Source organism: Macaca thibetana, chromosome X (genome assembly GCF_024542745.1).
Source record: "Macaca thibetana thibetana isolate TM-01 chromosome X, ASM2454274v1, whole genome shotgun sequence".
Lineage (NCBI taxonomy): Eukaryota > Metazoa > Chordata > Mammalia > Primates > Cercopithecidae > Macaca > Macaca thibetana.
Genome location: NC_065598.1, coordinates 146,933,423 through 146,952,007, shown reverse-complemented (window position 1 = coordinate 146,952,007; position 18,585 = coordinate 146,933,423). Strand labels below are relative to the sequence as shown.

Sequence of the window (18,585 nt, the reverse complement as noted above, 5' to 3'; positions counted from 1 at the left end):
TTTTCAAATGGTGCTGGGAAAATTGGCTAGCCATAAGTAGAAAGCTGAAAATGGATCCTTTCCTTACTCATTATACGAAAATTAATTCAAGATGGATTAGAGACTTAAATGTTAGACCTAAAACCACAAAAACCCTAGAAGAAAACCTAGGTAATACCATTCAGGACATAGGCATGGGCAAGGACTTCATGTCTAAAACACCAAAAGCAACGGCAACAAAAGCCAAAATTGACAAATGGGATCTTATTAAACTAAAGAGCTTCTGCACAGCAAAAGAAACTACCATCAGAGTGAACAGGAAACCTGCAGAATGGGGGAAAATTTTTGCAATCTACTTATCTGACAAAGGGCTAATATGCAGAACCTATAAAGAACTCAATCAAATTTACAAGAAAAAAACAAACAACCCCATCAAAAAGTGGGCAAAGGATATGAACAGACACTTCTCAAAAGAAGACATTCATACAGCCAACAGACACATGAAAAACTGCTCATCATCACTCGCCATCAGAGAAATGCAAATCAAAACCACAATGAGATATCATCTCACACCAGTTAGAATGGCAATTAATAAAAAATCAGGAAAGAACAGGTGCTGGAGAGGCTGTGGAGAAATAGAAACACTTTCACACTGTTGGTGGGACTGTAAACTAGTTCAACCATTGTGGAAAACAGTGTGGCGATTCCTCAAGGATCTAGAACTCGAAACACCATTAGATGCAGCCATCCCATTACTGGGGATATACCCAAAGGATTATAAGTCATGCTGCTGTAAAGACACATGCACAAGTATGTTTATTGCAGCACTATTCACAATAGCAAAGACTTGGAATCAACCCAAATGTCCATCAGTGACAGACTGGATTAAGAAAATGTGGCACATATACACCATGGAATACTATGCAGCCATAAAAAAGGATGAGTTCGTGTCCTTTGTAGGGACATGGATGCAGCTGGAAACCATCATTCTCAGCAAACTATCGCAAGAATAGAAAACCAAATACCGCATGTTCTCATTCATAGGTGGGAATTGAACAATGAGATCACTGGGACACAGGAAGGGCAACATCACACACCGAGGCCTATTGTGGGGAGGGGACGGGGGGAGGAATAGCATTAGGAGATATACCTAATGTAAATGATGAGTTAATGGGTGCAGCACACCAACATGGCACATGTATACATATGTAACAAACATGCACGTTGTGCACATGTACCCTAGAACTTAAAGTATATTAAAAAAAGAAAATAAAAAGAGGAAAATTATTCTTAGAACCATTTGCAAAATTTGTATAACTTGTATAAATTTTGCAAAAAAGAAATAATGCTTGGACTCTATTTTTTTATTTTGAAATGCTCCAGAATAAAATTTTATCTTTTTTACATTGGAGAAAACATTCACATTCTCTTTAAACCTTGGAAAAGCTTAGTTTCTTGTCCTTAATGGCTTTTAAGTCTATGGGTCATTCCTGCAATTGTAGCCACAAGTCAAGTCACCCCTTGGTATTTCTTTGTTGGGTAAATAACATTCAATATGGCTTAAGTTTTACTCATAAACTGGTGGTTTTCCTACCTTGCTCTGCAGTAGGTATAAGTGGCCTGACAGTAATCATAGTCTCGATTGAAATACACACACATACACACACACACACACACACACGGCAATTATTTCTGGAATACCTGTGGCATGCAAAACTAAACCACATGGTCCCAGCACTCAGGAGCTAATGGTCTAAGAAAAGTAAGGCATATATCCATATATATATACACACATATACAGACAGAGCACTGATATAGGACCAAATGCTGAGTGTCACAGGAGAGATAAATCCAAAATGCTTCCTCTCTATTTTGTTCTGTTTACCTTACTGAACACTTGACTGTTTCCTAAAAAATCTACTGCCCTTGCAAGTGGAAGCCACTCCTTCATTCCCTCCTGCTGCTTCCAGGCCACTGTTTACTCCTTTACTTCATGCAAAAAGTTTCGTCCTTTGATGTTCACTTCATCTGGCTTTATCACTCTATTTTTCTTCATCTTGCTCAACTTACCAATATTACTGTATTCTCTCATTACTGTATTCATTTCATATATAGGATTTCTACAACCAGTTCACTTTATTTGCAACTGCCCCAAGTTCTCTCTTTGTTTTTCAGTTGGATGACTCCTCTGACATCATAAACTAGAATTGAGCCTATTAAATGAGGTCTGGATTGTCCCATTTACCAGGCACTGCTACTGTTTCCAGGACTAGGCAAAGGTTTCAGAAATGAACCAATCTAACTGCCTGTATATTTGTTCTAGTGTTTTGTTTTTGTTTTCGTTTTTTGTTGTTTTTTTCTTGTTTTGTTTTTTCAGAAAAACTGACAGTAAGTCAGCTAATTGTGTTAGTATTTTTGGAACTGTTACTTGACATCAGAAGAGTTTTGTAATGAAAGTTGTGGACACACGAGGCCATATGTTCCACAGGGCTCGCCTCCATGTCATCCTTGGTCAATACCCAAATTGTAGTTTTCTCTATGGTTATTTATCCTCCCCTCACTTATCCTTATCCTCTTCTGTGTTTTTTTTTTTCTTGACTTATTCTCCTACTCCTCATAAACTGTCCCTCACTTCCCTCAGGAACTCCTGTTCATGGGAAGACAGAACATTCTGCACCAGCAGCTTCTTCACTGAATGACCCATCCACCTCCTGTTTTAACTGACATGTGATTCTCAGTTGAGACTTCCTTCCAACTGCTTTCCTGCTTGGTAGAAGCTGTTAATCTGATTCCCATTTTCCAGAAGTGTAGTTTACATCATCTTAATCCCCAGTACTGCTTTCAGACCATTACTCTCTCACTCTTTTACATTAAAGATGTCTTCATTGAAGTGTCAACTCCTCACTTGGATTCTCATACATCAGGATTTCCTGTTTTTCTTGTTCATCCTTGGTATTTTCTTTGCACTATCGTTGTCTTCTTTCCAGCACTAAACGTTAGACCATTTCAGGGCAGATCAGTCAGATCTGCAGACCAGTCAGCAGTCAGATCTCTTTTTTATTTTCTGATTCTGTACTCACTTCTCAAACGACCTCATTCAATCCCAAGACATTGAATCAATGGCCATCTAGAGGCGAACAACTCCCAAATATGTATCTCTAGCCCAGACCTTTCCCCTGAGCTGCAGACTGATATATGTAACTGTGTACGTCTCTATTAGGATTATATTCCTATTGGGATGTCTGATAAAAATGTAATTCTTATATCCAAACACAACTCCTCCTCTTCCCCCTAAACCTGCTCTTCTTCAAGTCTTCCCAGCACAGCCAATAATGTCACTATTCTTCCAGACGCTCAGGTCAAAAACCTGGAATCCATTCTTAATTCTTTTGTTTTTCTCACCTGCCCCCCACTCTGCTCTCAGAAAATCCAAACCTAACTCATCAGCAAGTCCTGACTCCTCTACATTCACAATATAACTTGAATCTGTCTACTTTTCTCCATATCTAACATTCAACACACCACACCTCTCACTAGCCTCATTAGGACTAACATCCTAATTTTAGTCCTCTGCTTTCATGGCTACAAATCTGTTCTCTGCCCAACAGTAGGGGAGATCAATTAAAATAGTAAATTATAAAAATTCTGCTCCAAATATTTTAATGGCTTCCCACTACATTTAGATCAAATTCCATTATTCTTACCATGGTGCTCAAAACCTTCCAGGATCTTGTCCTTAGATCTATGATGGTACCTTTTAGCATCTTTTTTGAATTTTCATTCACTCCACTCACTCATCCCATAGTGGCCTCCTTGATGATTCTTTTTATTTATTTATTTATGTGTTTGTTTGTTTATTATTTATTTATTTATGAGATGGAGACTCACTCTGTCACCCTGGCTGGAGTACAGTGGCACAACCTCTGCTCACTGCAACCTCCATCTCCTGGGTTCAAGCGATTCTCCTGCCTCAGCCTCCTGAGCAGCTGGGACTATAGGCATGTACCACCGTGCTCGTCTAATTTTTTTGTATTTTTAGTAGAGATGGGGTTTCACCGTGTTAGCCAGGATGGTCTCGATCTGACCTCATGATCTGCCCGCCCCAGCCTCCCAAAGTGCCTGGATTACAGGCATGAGCCACCACGCCCAGCCTCCTTGATGATTCTTGACGAATCACTTTCATTCCAAGCCCAGGTACTTTGTCATTACCATTCTTTATGAAATGTTTATTGTTGAGATCTTTTCACAACTTGCTTTCTTATTTTGTTCAGGTCTCTACTTACCTTCTCAGGCAGACCTTCTCTCACTAGCATTCATCATCTTTTTCTTCACTGCCCTGCTTTATGTGCTTCCATGATAATTCTCACCTCCTGACATTACATTGCTTTATGTATTTGTTTGCTTCTATGTTTATTACATGTCCTCCCTCCCCCTCACTGGAATGTGAACTCCTTTAGGGCAGGAGCTGTGTTTTACCACTTATTCTTGCACCCCAACCACCTAGCACAGAACCTGTCACATTGTAGACACAGAAAATATTAAATAAATGGATGATTTCCTATGTTTTCCTTGCTTCTCTATTCAGCATAGGTACCGTAGTGTATCACTGCAGTCACTCACCAGCACTCTTGACCTCCCTAGTCACTTCAATCCAAGTCCTCTATTTCTCTCTGAAAAAAAAAAAATCCATTGCTATTGATGGGTTGGTGACATTAATGAGTGTATTTTTGAATTCTGCTGTTCCTTCAACCTATGCCTGCAGTTACTCTCTGTCCCTAATTAGTTCTGTCTTCTTTATCCTACAAAATCCGGTTTAAATCAGCCAGGCGCGGTGGCTCATGCCTGTAATCCCAGCACTTTGGCAAGCCAAGAATTGAGTACAGATTCAGAAAAAAACACCTGAGGTCAGGAGTTCAAGACCAGCCTGACCAAATGGAGAAACCCCCTTCTCTACTAAAAATACAAAATTAGCCAGGGATTGGGCTGGGGGTGGTGGCACATGCCTGTAATCCCAGCTACTCAGGAGGCTGAGGAAAGAGAATTGCTTGAACCCGGGAGGCAGAGATTGCAGTGAGCCAAGATCACGCCATTGCACTCCAGCCTGGTCAACAAGAGCGAAATTCCATCTCAAAAAAAAAAAAAAAAAATACACACACACACACACACACACACACACACATACATATATTCTAGTTTAAATCTTTACTATTTATTTTACCTTCCTCATGGGGAATGTAGAAGCCATTGTATGAGATTTCCCTCAACCTACTGGGCTCCTTTCTCTCCACCAAAATATAGATGGTATCTAATCTCATCCACTCTTTCCTTCTCAGCTGTGATCTAGACCTGGGAAATTCCACACTTATGCTCTAGATAACCCCCTCCCCCCGCCTTTTCAGGAAGGTGGTACAAGTGATTATTTTTCTTTCATCTGCATTTTCTCTCCTTTCCATTGACTTACTTGACCTTTCCAAATTCTTTCTTCTCTTGAACTCCCTTGATTCGTTATTTATGCCCCTCTGAATGTTTCTAATTTGTGCCTTCTCCCTTATATTTTAATTCTCTCTTATTTTAATTAACCTTCCTCATTAAACTAGATTTCCTGAGGGTAGGGTCTCTGATTTATCATATGTGTGTGTGTGTGTGTGTGTGTATACACATAATGGTAAATATATATAACCTTAACCAATTTGAATTGTGTAGTTCAGTCCCATTAAATACATTCACATTGCTATGTAGTCTCCTGAACCCTTTTCATCTTGCAAAACTGGAAATCTGTATTCATTAAACAACAACTCCCCATTCCTTTCTGCCCTAGCCCCTGGCACCCACCATTATGCTTTCTGTCTCTATGAATTTGCTACTCTAGATATGTCATAGAAGTGAAATCACATAACAATTATCCTTTTGTGACTGGCTTATTTCATTCAGCAACCTCAAGATTCATGTCTGTTGTAGTATGTATCAGAATTTCCTTCCTTTGTGAGGTTGAATAATTGTGAATGGAATGAATTCATTGTGTGTGTATATCACATTTTGTTTATTGTTCTCTCAATGGACACTTGGGTTGCTTCCACCATTTGTCTATTGGGAGTAATGAAGCTATGAACATGGGTATGCAAATATCTCTTTGAGACCCTGCTTATAATTTGGGGATATATACTCAGAAGTGGAACAGCTGAATCATATAGTGATTCTGTTTGTAAGTTTTTGAGGAACCATCACAACATTTTCCATAGTGGTTGCACCATTTTACATTCCCAATAGTGCACAAGGGTTTCAATTTCTCCATATCCTTGCCAACACTTGATATTTTCTGGGGTTTTTTTGGTAGTACCCATCATAATGTGAGGTGGGGTCTCATTGCTTTGATTTGCATTTCTGATTAGTGATGTTTAGCATATTTTCATGTGATTTTTGGCCATTTGTAAATCTTTTTTGGAGATATGTCTACTCAAGTTCTTTGCCCATTTTTAAATTGCCCCATTTTAAATTGAGTTGTTTGGGTTTTTGTTGCTGGTTTTATTCATCTGTGAATCCCACATAGCATATATTCCATTGCTTTGCTCCACTTCTGCCCCACGGGCTCAGAAAAGCTGAGCACCTGCAAGGGGGTTGACACAGAGGCACTGGACCATGTAAGTATATACTCTGAGGTTCTAGTTGAGTTTCACCTTTAGAGACAATTGACAGCAGTATCATCGGAGGAAGACTTGAGTGGGACATGCATTTCTCTATAAAAGTTTTCATTGCCTCATCACAAACCCACTAGATTTTTAGAAGTAAAGGCGTTCTTGTTCTGGATTCAAACTCCTTGCGAAATTTGGAGAAGTCAATTTCCACTTTTTGGTTAGGAAATTGCCCTAGGCTGAACTTTGGAGACATGCTGTCTATGCATCAAAGGTCAAGACTCAGGGGAAACAAACAAGAAGTCATACTGATAATCTTCAATAGTGGGTATTTTTTCATTCAGTAAACATCCATCATTTGCCTAAGAGCCAGATACTTGGCTAAGGGATAGGAATAGAATGACAATTCGGTCAAAGTTAAGTCATCTCAGTCTGTATATATCAAGGAGAATTACTGGAAAACTAGGTGTAGAAATGGGTAAATATTACCATTAATCTATGGCTTGTTTTCCTATTTTCTTGAAACTCAAATTTTGCCTTGATTTCCTTCTTTAATGATTTAGGTAAAAAATTGTAGTGGCTGATTAAAATGTGTCATGTTGAAAATGGTGGAAGAAATTAAAAGGTAATTTTCCCTTACTACTTAAAAAATCTGTGATTAACTTGATTGCTACTTCTCCCCATCTATAGAACATAAAGTGCTTATGGAGCTAAAAAAAAGTATTCATTGTTCAGAATCATTGTTTCAGAGACTTGGTCATAGCCAGTTTATAAGACGGTTAAGTGGAATGACATATGTAAAAGCTTCTAGAAAAGTCAGGGCAATATTTTCTTTCCTTTCTTTTGTCTTTTCTTTCTTTTCTATAATTTTTGGTCTACCCATGAGAAAAGAGTTTACTAAGCAAATTAATGAGCAAGTTGGCAAACAAGTAAAGCACCCTTTTATTTAATAGCAAAGACATTTAGCAGCAGGACTCTATTCACACAATGAATTTGCTAATTATAAATGAGTCCCATGTAGTATTTAAATAATTTACAAGGTTTTTAGAAACCTTAGAGTTCTGTCCCCCTTCCACTTGTAACAATGTGATTGCAATCCCCAAGGAGAAATAATATTGCTTTCAAATATCCTATTAGTCAGACTGTTCAATTTACGTAAACCAACATCCTCTCATCTGTCGCATTTCCCCTCCATGACTGAAAACACTGAGGCCAAAATAAGCAGACAGAGCAAGAGAGCATAGCATATAAGGCCTTTCAAGGACTTGCTGCTGCCTGTTTTACACAGCCTCAGTTTCTGCAACTCTTTGCCATGCACACTGTGGCCCAGCTACGGTAAACTTCTTGTCAACTCAAAAAACAGTGCCCTTGGCCAGGTGTAGTGACTTGCACATGTAATCCCAGTGCTTTTGGAAGCCAAGGTGGGAGGATCACCTGAAGCCAGGATTACAAGACCAGCCTGGGCAACATAGTGAGATGTCATCTCTAAAGTAAAAAAGAAAAAAATTAACTGGGCATGGTGGCACACGCCTGTAGTCCCACCTACTCAGGAGCCTGAGGCAGGAGAATCACTTGAGCCCAGGAGTTCAAGACTGTAGTGAACTATGTTCACACCAAGGCTCACCAGCCCAGGTGACAGAGCAAGACCCATGTCTCTAAAATAAATAAATAAAAAGGCCTTGGCTTATGTACTGGCCTTTGCCACATGCTCATCTGATGAGCTCCTGCTCATCTTTTGTGACCCAGACCATAAACTTCATTGCCTTCTCTGAGCCACCTTTTCCAATGCCAGCAGGTACTTTGTCCCTCCTTTGACCGAATTCCCATAGCACTTGGTGCAGATCTTTGAGAAGTCTGATCACATTCAATGGCAATGATGTGCTTAAAAGGCTTTCTCCCACACCCGAGTGTGAGCTCCTGGAAGACAGGGACTCATGTTTTACCCTTTCCATTTATCTCTAAGTACCTAGCATAGTCCTTGGCCCAGTAAGCATTCAGTAAATATTGGGGAAAAGTTATTAGGATCACAATAGTAAATGGCAGTTAGGTATAAAGGAGAAAAAATAAGAATGATGGGGACTCTGAAGTTAAGAAGAAAGGGTATATGAAGAGATTAGGAGACAAGGGGTCAGCAAGAGAGGATGGAAATAGAGGAACACACAAAGAAAGCAAGTAGGAAGTGAAGGAATAAAGAAGTGAAGCCTGGGTTCTGGGAAGCAAAGTAACATCAAGGATGGACTCATGAGGTGTGTGAAATTAGGGCATTTCTGAAGCTCATCTATACCCACTTTTCCCTAGAGCAAACTGGGATGGAAAGAAGAAAAGGCCAGAGTGAGGAATGAGGCAGCAAACCATCTATAGACCATGAGCTAGGCCACCGCATTTGGCATGGGGTTGGGGCTGGCCTCCTCCCCTGGCCCCTCCTGTTCTTCAGCTTCTCAATTCGTATCCAGGCCTAAGCGTTGTCTCCTCTTCTCTCTTCTGCACCAGGGGAGGCCCAGTGAGGCTCTCTGTATACACAAGTTCATACTGTATATGAGAGCAAATTGGCATGTGGGTGTGCTTTCTTCCCACTGGGTGAGTTTCTTTCACTCTTAAAAAATAAGCACAAAGGGCAGTGACATAGCAGCTCCCCATCTATCTCTGCCTTTGTTATGTCAGAGAGTCTTTTACATAGCTAGGTGGAAAGCCTTGGCCTGCTCCTGAGCTTGCTGAACAGTTACACTGTATGAAGGGTTGTAATGTTGTTGTAATGGTGCATGTCAACATGCCATGGTATATATTGTCTTTATGACAAAATGACTTTTCAGACTCACCAAGCTCTCTTCCTCACAGGAGATGTGTCACTTGATGGTCACGGCCTTTTGGAGTTAATCCTCGGGTAACCAAAAAGTGTCTGGGGCCTATAGAAAGCAGCACAGTGCAGCCCTGGATAAAAATCTCTTACCAGATTGCAAGTTAGGCTCTGCCATTTTGTCTGAGGCTGTTTTCTCATCTGTCAAATGAGAGTAATCTCATCCACCTACCTCATAGGGGTTGCTCTGAGGATCAAATTACATGATATATAAGATTCTACATGTAACAAACGTTCCACAGTTTATTGGCAATTTCTAGCTCCATTCTCTCATCTGATCCTCTAAACAATCCTGAAAATTATTTTGATCCTCATTTTACAGATGAAGAAACTGAGACATGAAGAGGAAAAGTGACTTAGCCAAAGCGACATAGCTAGTAAGCCAGGGTGATCCACATTTCCTGTTTTCATACACATCTTCAGTTATTCCTTGACACAAACCTGGCTACTAGTGCTATTGGCTACATGGCCCCTGTTTCTTAACTTCCCTCATGGCTCCTCCTCCCTGTAGCCTCTGAAGGTTCTCTGTGTAATGAATTAATTAGCTTTGTTTTTTTCTCCCTTTCTCCCCCTCTTTTTCCCGGCCTCTAGAAGAAAACACCAGCAGCCCCAGCAAAGAAAACCAGCACCACCTTCAACATCGTGGGAACCACCTATCCCATCAATCTGGCCAAAGACACTGAATTTTCCACCATCTCCAAGGGCGCTGCTCCCAGTGCCTCCTCAACCCCAACAATCATTGCTTCACCCAAGGCCACCTACGTGCAGGACAGCCCAACTGAGACCAAGACCTACAACAGTGTCAGCAAGGTTGACAAAATTTCCCGCATCATCTTTCCTGTGCTCTTTGCCATATTCAATCTGGTCTACTGGGCCACGTATGTCAACCGAGAGTCAGCTATCAAGGGCATGATCCGCAAACAGTAGATAGTGGTGGCAGTGCAACAACCAGAGCACTGTATACCCTGTGAAGCATCCAGGCACCCAAACCCCGGGGCTCCCCTTCATGTATTTCAGGATTCTTCTTTTTACCCCTCTACCAAGCTGTGACTCTCAATTCATATTTATGAATCTCTATGAAAAAGAAACTACAGAAAAATTACTTGTCCCTCCAATATTGCTCAGTATAACCCCATCAAAGCCAAACACTGCCATTTGTCCAGTTGCTCATTTTAGTCTGCCAGTCTCCCCTAGCTGAGGGCACTGCATGTATTTTATTGCACTCTGCCCACTGCAAAAAGAACAAGAGATTCTACTCTCTATAGTGGAAGCCTTGGCTGTTTGAGAGGCCCAGAACAAGGAGAATTGTTGACTGGCCATCTAGATCAGATGATTCTAACTTACTAGGCAGCCAGGTTGGGCCATGCCATGTGATCCTGCGTGCCACCTCCCCTGCCTTCAGCAAGGCCTACTAGGCATAAGTACTGATAGCAAAGTTGGGAGTCAATTCTATACCCCCAACCCATTTCTTAGTTTGGAAATCAGTGGGGACAATTGGTACCAACCACCGTCTACCATGTATGGCCAAAATAAATAGAACTAGCTATGCCAGCCTGGCGCCAAGATGGTTGGTGCCCTGCCATGTCCAGCCCCTTAGGAAAATAGTCCCCTCCTTGGTACATCTCTCCTCCAGAAGATCTTCCCCCACTGCCTTTGACACCCTTGTAGCCAACTGAGCACTACTTAATTTGGACTCATTACCACCTGTAAACTTTCCAGGAAAAAAATGATCAAGTATTTTTTATTTAAATAAAAAAGTTACAAATAGAAACAAAGTGATCTAGATTTAAAAAAACAACAACAACAACAAAAAAAACAAAAACAAAAGAAAACACTTTTTTTAAATATGGGAGAGATATAAAAGTCATCTCCCTGCCAAGGCAACTAGCCTATACTGGATTGGGCAAGAGATTTGGAGTGGATGGTAGTTGAGGATTGAAGTCTAGCTCAAAAGAGAGGGCTACTGGCAGATGAAAGTCAAATTCTTCCTTCCGTACACTCCACATTCCACACCCTGGCCCAGGCATTTTTGTCCCACCATATCGGGAACCTCTGGTCCTCTGTTGATGCCGATTCTATGAAGGGTGAATTGGAAATTCATACAAATAAATATCTCTAGTCAATATTGAGTCAACTAGATCATTAACTTTATTGACAATTTTATAATATATTATTTAGAGGCCATTTGTTCTTAATCTTAATGTGAGTAAAAGACACAGGTGTAAATATGCAATTTTTATAAGGTAGATAAACTGAATCCCAGAAGTTTGAATGATTTGCCTAGGCTCCTTACAAGTTAATAAAGAGCTATCATGTGCCCCTTTCCAAAGGCCAAAATAAAGGGCTGAGAAGCCAGGTCCACCGTGACCTCAGAATCAGCACGATCTCAGCGGGCCTTCTGGGTCATTAGTGGAACTTGGTTGGGCACCAAAAAGGTTTTTAGAAAGTCACAACGTGTCACCCAAGAAGATCACTTTTAATAGTCTCAGCCCAAGAGAATGAGACTGTTTATGATGATAGCCCCAGCCACTTTGGCTCTGAATACCTGCACTAGTCCAGAGTATCCTAGAAGCCCAGGGTAAAGTTACGAGGGCACCACAAGCAGATTCTCCTTGCCCACCCGCTGAACAAAGCTCCTAAGGGGTGTATCATTAGCTGCTGGTTGCCTTTTCATCCATCTTTTCCCCATCCCCTGCTTCCTTGCCATTGCTGGGATAATGCATGCCAGTCCCATTATTCCTAAGAGTGTGTCTGTAGGTAAATTCATGACTAGAAGAGTGTAGTCTTGTGGATATGTGGGGATATGGGGGGGGGGGGTGGGAGGGCGGGGCTGTTAATGATTGTCTTAAGGAACTTAGAATGGAAGCCTGATCTTTGCCTCTCTATAGAAATTTTGTTTCCAAATGCTTTGGTGCAATGTTTAGCTGCTGTTTATTAAACCCTTTCTGAATTGTACTTGGTCTGCAGAACTTTCTTTGGTCACTCTTTGCCTAACACAGACAGTACTATGTTTTTGACTTTCACCCCCAATCTCATGCCACCATTACTTTCCGCTTCTTAACAACCACTATAATTAAGATGGAAGAAAGGTACCCCTAGAGTAAGAAATGTATTACAATGATCCGAAGTGAAACTCGTGTGAAAACATAGCTTTGATTGACTCAAGGGTCTCATTACCCAATATGAAATATTATGAAAAAGCTGTATTGCTTCTTCTGCTAAATTCACCCACTCCCAGGAAATAGAGAAATGTATGTTCATTGTAATTCTGAAAGATTTCTCTTTTTCATGGCCTACTATTTTCCCTTTGTCAGCAGTTCCCTTAAGCAATAATTATTAGTCAAATTGAGAGTAAGTTTTTTATTGGTTGAGCCATGTGTTGGGAAATGGATGATGACACTTATTTCTTACAGAGTTAGAAGACATTTGGGAAATGATCTCATGAGATTTGCTTGAGGAAATCATCATCTCCTAAGGGATGGGAAAAGTATTGGGAGAGCATGTCAAATCACATACAATTTTTTCTCATCCAAAATAAAAGCATGGACTTGTACCATCTGACACTCAATGAATGTTCCAGCTCTGATGAATGTCCTACTGCTGCAGCAATCCCACTGTCCCTGGGCAGTTCAATCACACCCCCAGAACAACCATGCGACAGACAGTGGGCAGCCTGTTTTGTAAAATTGCCTGATACCAATATTTAAGTGTTGCTGTTTCTTTCAAAACTTTCTGAAACTACTTTGCCTTTGGAAACTATTCCCTTAGTCTTAGTGGAAAGCTCAAGCTGTTCCCATAAGCAAATGTGTTGCTGAGTTCTCCGAGAGTTTGAAACCCTGCCACCGGCTGGGACTGGTATTCTTGGACTTGAGTATTTATGGTATTCAGAGCATGAGAGAGTTCTCCCCAGCAGTTCGTTGAGGGTGCCAGTCTAGAGGCTGCGGGAAGAGTGGCTAGCACATAGTAGGCATTCAGTAAATATTTATTGAATAAATGAATGTGAATCTGGACCAGAGCTACATGCAGGAGGATTTCTTCATGGCAGTGTTGGAGAGGAGGCTAGCCACATCATGATGCATGGAGACTAATAGAAACAAACAAATGCAAAGTGCAACCTTGTAAAGTAGTACTAATAAATGTGCTCTATTTTAAGCCACTTTAAATAGCTTTTCCCTAATGAAACAGCTGTTTGCTCCCATGGGCTTTTAAATTTGGGGGTTCATTTAATGATCTATAAGTTCCTTGTGTTAGAGTACTGAAGGCAGGAGAGGAAGGCACAACTGAGCACCAGACCCATCTGAAAGCTTCAAGCACAACACACTGGCCTATCCAGGATGCATCTGTGCTATGACACCTTTCAGAGGGCTACCCAGGCCCCGAATCTTTGCAAGAGGTCCAGCAGGAAATGGAACCAGGAAGGGGAAAGTAAGAGGAAGGAAGCAATTGGGAGGAATTCTGTTAAAGGTGCCCTAGAATTGGAAGCAGAGGCAGGGATCTCTCCTTTCCAGCTTCAAAAGCTTTTTTTTTTAAATTATACTTTAAGTTCTAGGGTACATGTGCACCACTGGCAGGTTTGTTACATATGTATACATGTGCCATGTTGGTATGCTGCACCCATTAACTCGTCATTTACATTAGATATATCTCCTAATGCTATCCCTCCTCTCTCCCCTCCCCACAATAGGACCCGGTGTGTGGTGTTCCCCTTCCTGTGTCCAAGTGATCTCATTGTTCAATTCCCACCTATGAATGAGAACATGTGGTATTTGGTTTTCTGTTCTTGCGATAGTATGATGAGAATGATGGTTTCCAGCTGCATCCATGTCCCTACAAAGGACACAAACTCATCCTTTTTTATGGCGGCATAGTATTCCATGGTGTATATGTGCCACATTTTCTTAATCCAGTCTGTCACTGATGGACATTTGGGTTGACTCCAAGTCTTTGCTATTGTGAATAGTGCCACAATAAACATATGTGTGCATGTGTCTTTACAGCAGCATGACTTATAATCCTTTGGGTATATCCCCAGCAATGGGATGGCTGGGTCTAATGGTATTTCTAGTTCTAGATCCTTGAGGAATCACCACACTATTTTCCACAATGGTTGAACTAGTTTACAATCCCACCAACAGAGTAAAAGTGTTCCTATTTCTCCACACCCTCTCCAGTACCTGTTGTTTCCTGACTTTTTAATGATTGCCATTCTAACTGGTGTGAGATGGTATCTCATTGTGGTTTTGATTTGCATTTCTCTGATGGCGAGTGATGATGAGCAGTCTTTCATGTGTCTGTTGGCTGTATGAATGTCTTCTTTTGAGAAGTGTCTGTTCATATCCTTTGCCCACTTTTTGATGGGGTTGTTTGCTTTTTTCTTGTAAATTTGATTGAGTTCTTTACAGGTTCTGGATATTAGCCCTTTGTCAGATGAGTAGATTGCAAAACTTTTCCCCCATTCTGTAGGTTGCCTGTTCACTCTGATGGTAGTTTCTTTTGCTGTGCAGAAGCTCTTTAGTTTAATTAGATCCCATTTGTCAATTTTGGCTTTTGTTGCCATTGCTTTTGGTGTTTTAGACATGAAGTCCTTGCCCATGCCTATGTCCTGAATGATATTACCTAGGTTTTCTTCTAGGGTTTTTATGGTTTTAGGTCTAACATTTAAGTCTTTAATCCATCTTGAATTAATTTTCATATAAGGAGTAAGGAAAGGATCCAGTTTCAGCTTTCTACTTATGGCTAAGCCAATTTTCCCAGCACCATTTATTAAATGGGGAATCCTTTCCCCATTTCTTGTTTTTGTCAGGTTTGTCAAAGATCAGATGGCTGTAGATGTGTGGTATTATTTCTGAGGGCTCTGTTCTGTTCCATGGGTCTCTATCTCTGTTTTGGTACCAGTACCATGCTGTTTTGGTTACTGCAGCCTTGTAGTATAGTTTGAAGTCAGGTAGCGTGATGCCTCCAGCTTTGTTCTTTTGGCTTAGGATTGTCTTGGCAATGTGGGGTCTTTTTTGGTTCCATATGAACTTTAAAACAGTTTTTTCCAATTCTGTGAAGAAGGTCATTGGTAGCTTAATGGGGATGGCATTGAATCTATAAATTACCTTGGGCAGTATGGCCATTTTCACAATATTGATTCTTCCTATCCATGAGCATGGTTTGTTCTTCCATTTGTTTGTGTCCTCTTTTATTTCACTGAGCAGTGGTTTGTAGTTCTCCTTGAAGAGGTCCTTTACATCCCTTGTAAGTTGGATTCCTAGGTATTTTATTCTCTTTGAAGCTATTATGAATGGGAGTTCATTCATGATTTGGCTCTCTGTCTGTTACTGGTGTATAAGAATGCTGGTGATTTTTGCACATTGATTTTGTATCCTGAGACTTTGCTGAAGTTGCTTAACAGCTTAAGGAGATTTTGGGCTGAGACAATGGGGTTTTCTAAATACACAATCATGTCATCTTCAAACAGGGACAATTTGACTTCTTCTTTTCCTAACTGAATACCCTTTATTTCTTTCTCTTGCCTGATTGCCCTAGCCAGAACTTCCAACACTATGTTGAATAGGAGTGGTGAGAGAGGGCATCCCTGTCTTGTGCCAGTTTTCAAAGGGAATACTTCCACTTTTTGCCCATTCAGTATGATATTGGCTGTGGGTTTGTCATAAATAGCTCTTATGATTTTGAGATATGTTCCATCAATACCGAATTTATTGAGAGTTTTTAGCATGAAGGGCTGTTGAATTTTGTCAAAGGCCTTTTCTGCATCTATTGAGATAATCATGTGGTTCTTGTCTTTGGTTCTGTTTATATGCTGGATTTTGTTTATTGATTTGCATATGTTGAACCAGCCTTGCATCTCAGGGATGAAGCCCACTTGATCATGGTGGATAAGCTTTTTGATGTGCTGCTGGATTTGGTTTGCCAGTATTTTATTGAGGTTTTTTGCATCGATGTTCATCAGGGATATTGGTCTAAAATTCTCTTTTTTTGTTGTATCTCTGTCAGGCTTTGGTATCAGGATGATGTTGGCCTTGTAAAATGAGTTAGGGAGGATTCCGTCTTTTTCTATTGATTGGAATAGTTTCAGAAGGAATGGTACCAACTCCTCCTTGTACCTCTGGTAGAATTCGACTGTGAATCCATCTGGTCCTGGACTTTTTTTGGTTGGTAGACTATTACTTATTGCCTCAATTTCAGAGCCTGCTATTGGTCTATTCAGGGATTCAAGTTATTCCTGGTTTAGTCTTGGGAAAGTGTAAGTGTCCAGGAAATTATCCATTTCTTCTAGGTTTTCTAGTTTATTTGTGTAGAGGTGTTTATAGTATTCTCTGATGGTAGTTTGTATTTCTGTGTGGTTGGTGGTGATATCCCCTTTATCATTTTTTATTGCGTCTATTTGATTCTTCTCTCTTGTTTTCTTTATTAGTCTTGCTAGCAGTCTATCAATTTTGTTGATCTTTTTAAAAAACCAGCTCCTGGATTCATTGATTTCTTGGAGGGTTTTTTGTGTCTCTCTCTCCTTCAGTTCTGCTCTGATCTTAGTTATTTTTTGCCTTCTGCTAGCTTTTGAATGTGTTTTCTCTTGCTTTTCTAGTTCTTTTAATTTTGATGTTAGGGTATCAATTTTAGATCTTTCCTGCTTTCTTTTGTGGGCATTTAGTGCTATAAATTTCCCTCTACACACTGCTTTAAATGTGTCCCAGAGATTCTGGTATGTTGTATCTTTGTTCTCATTGGTTTCAAAGAACATCTTTATTTCTGCCTTCATTTCGTTATGTACCCAGTAGTCATTCAGGAGCAGGTTGTTCAGTTTCCATGTAGGGTTCAACAGCTTTTAAATACACAAACTCCCTTTAGCCTAAGAACATTCATCATGTGACCACCTGTTGAAATGAGGCCCAAAGTCCCTGCCCTTGTTGGCAGGAAAGGTGCCTTCTGGGGCCTCCTGCCTTTCCTTTTCTTTGTTTTTAGTTGTATATATGTAAGGTGTACAACATGATATTTTGATAAACATACACATAGTGAAAAGGCTACTGTAGTCAACTCTATGTATTCAACTCTAAGGGGAGTCATTAGATTTTTGTTGTTGTTGTTTTTAGATTCTACATATAAGTAAGATCATGCAGTATTTGTCTTTCTGTGCCTGGCTAATTTCACTTAGCATGATGTCTTCCAGTTTCATCCATGCTGTTGAAATGGCAAGGGAAACCTAGACCTGTTCTGTTTTCCTTCTGCCTCAGCTCCAACAATTTGATATAATGGGAAAAGCACTGAGAAAAATGGACACCTGGATTTCAGCCAGGGTTCAATCCCATCATAATTGCTAGGTGATGTTGGGCAAGTCCCTCCCCTGAGCTGAGACTTAGTTTCCCCATTAGTAAAACCAGATTTTGATCAGAGCCAAGTCAATAGAGTACCCAACAGCTATCCTTAATCTTTACCACATCCTGACCCTCCCCACTGATTGTGCTGTTGCCCTCACACCAGCCCATTCCAGGAACACAACCCCATCTTTTGGTTCTCTGCTACACAACTTGGAAGAGTTGGCAACTTCAAAGGAATTTGATCAGACACCAAGTAGGGACAACTAGGAGACTAAACCTGAAAATACAAGGGTCAAACTCTCAGGTCTAACTCTCAGTGATCCCCCAGACTCCCCACCCCTATCACACACTCAGATCCTTGCCCTCAGTTCCATGTGGCAGGGTCTCCTGTGATGCGACACAGGATCATTAGTGGCTCAAATCCAGTTGTATCACGGGAAAAGTTGAATCCTAAATTGAGGAGATTAAGGGGGTGCTGGTGCCGGGAAGGGGACCCACAGGCAAGCTGAGAGCAAAGAGCAGAAACAAAACAGACATTCCCCCCCCTTTTTTTTTCTCCAAAATTTCAGCTCAGGGACGAACAGAAATTCTTAGAAGGGGACTCCCTAGACTTCTTTTGACAAACAGACTGAGTTCTTGGGAATCTGCATTCACAACCTTTCCCTTCTCTGCTGTCACAGGAAGAACTGGTCTCCCTTCTGTCTAAGGCCCAGCCTCTCCTTTTGTTCTTCATCTCTACTCCTCTCTTCTCAAAGAATTCTAATTTTGTTATCTGCTCTCAGTGAAGCTGTTCTTGCTGAGTCAC

The 18,585-nt window shown here is 40.7% G+C and overlaps 1 protein-coding gene across 2 annotated transcripts in view; it reads left to right on the top strand.

Moving 5' to 3' along the window:
• Positions 1-12,417, top strand: part of GABRA3 (gamma-aminobutyric acid type A receptor subunit alpha3) — a 290,138-nt gene extending 277,721 nt beyond the window's left edge. For both annotated transcript variants that reach the window (XM_050775341.1, XM_050775342.1), the window contains exon 10: positions 10,054-12,417. In XM_050775341.1, the coding sequence (XP_050631298.1) occupies positions 10,054-10,389 (336 nt within the window). In that variant the 3' untranslated portion in view covers positions 10,390-12,417. The remainder of the gene's footprint in view (positions 1-10,053) is intronic.
• Positions 12,418-18,585: the final 6,168 nt, after the last annotated feature.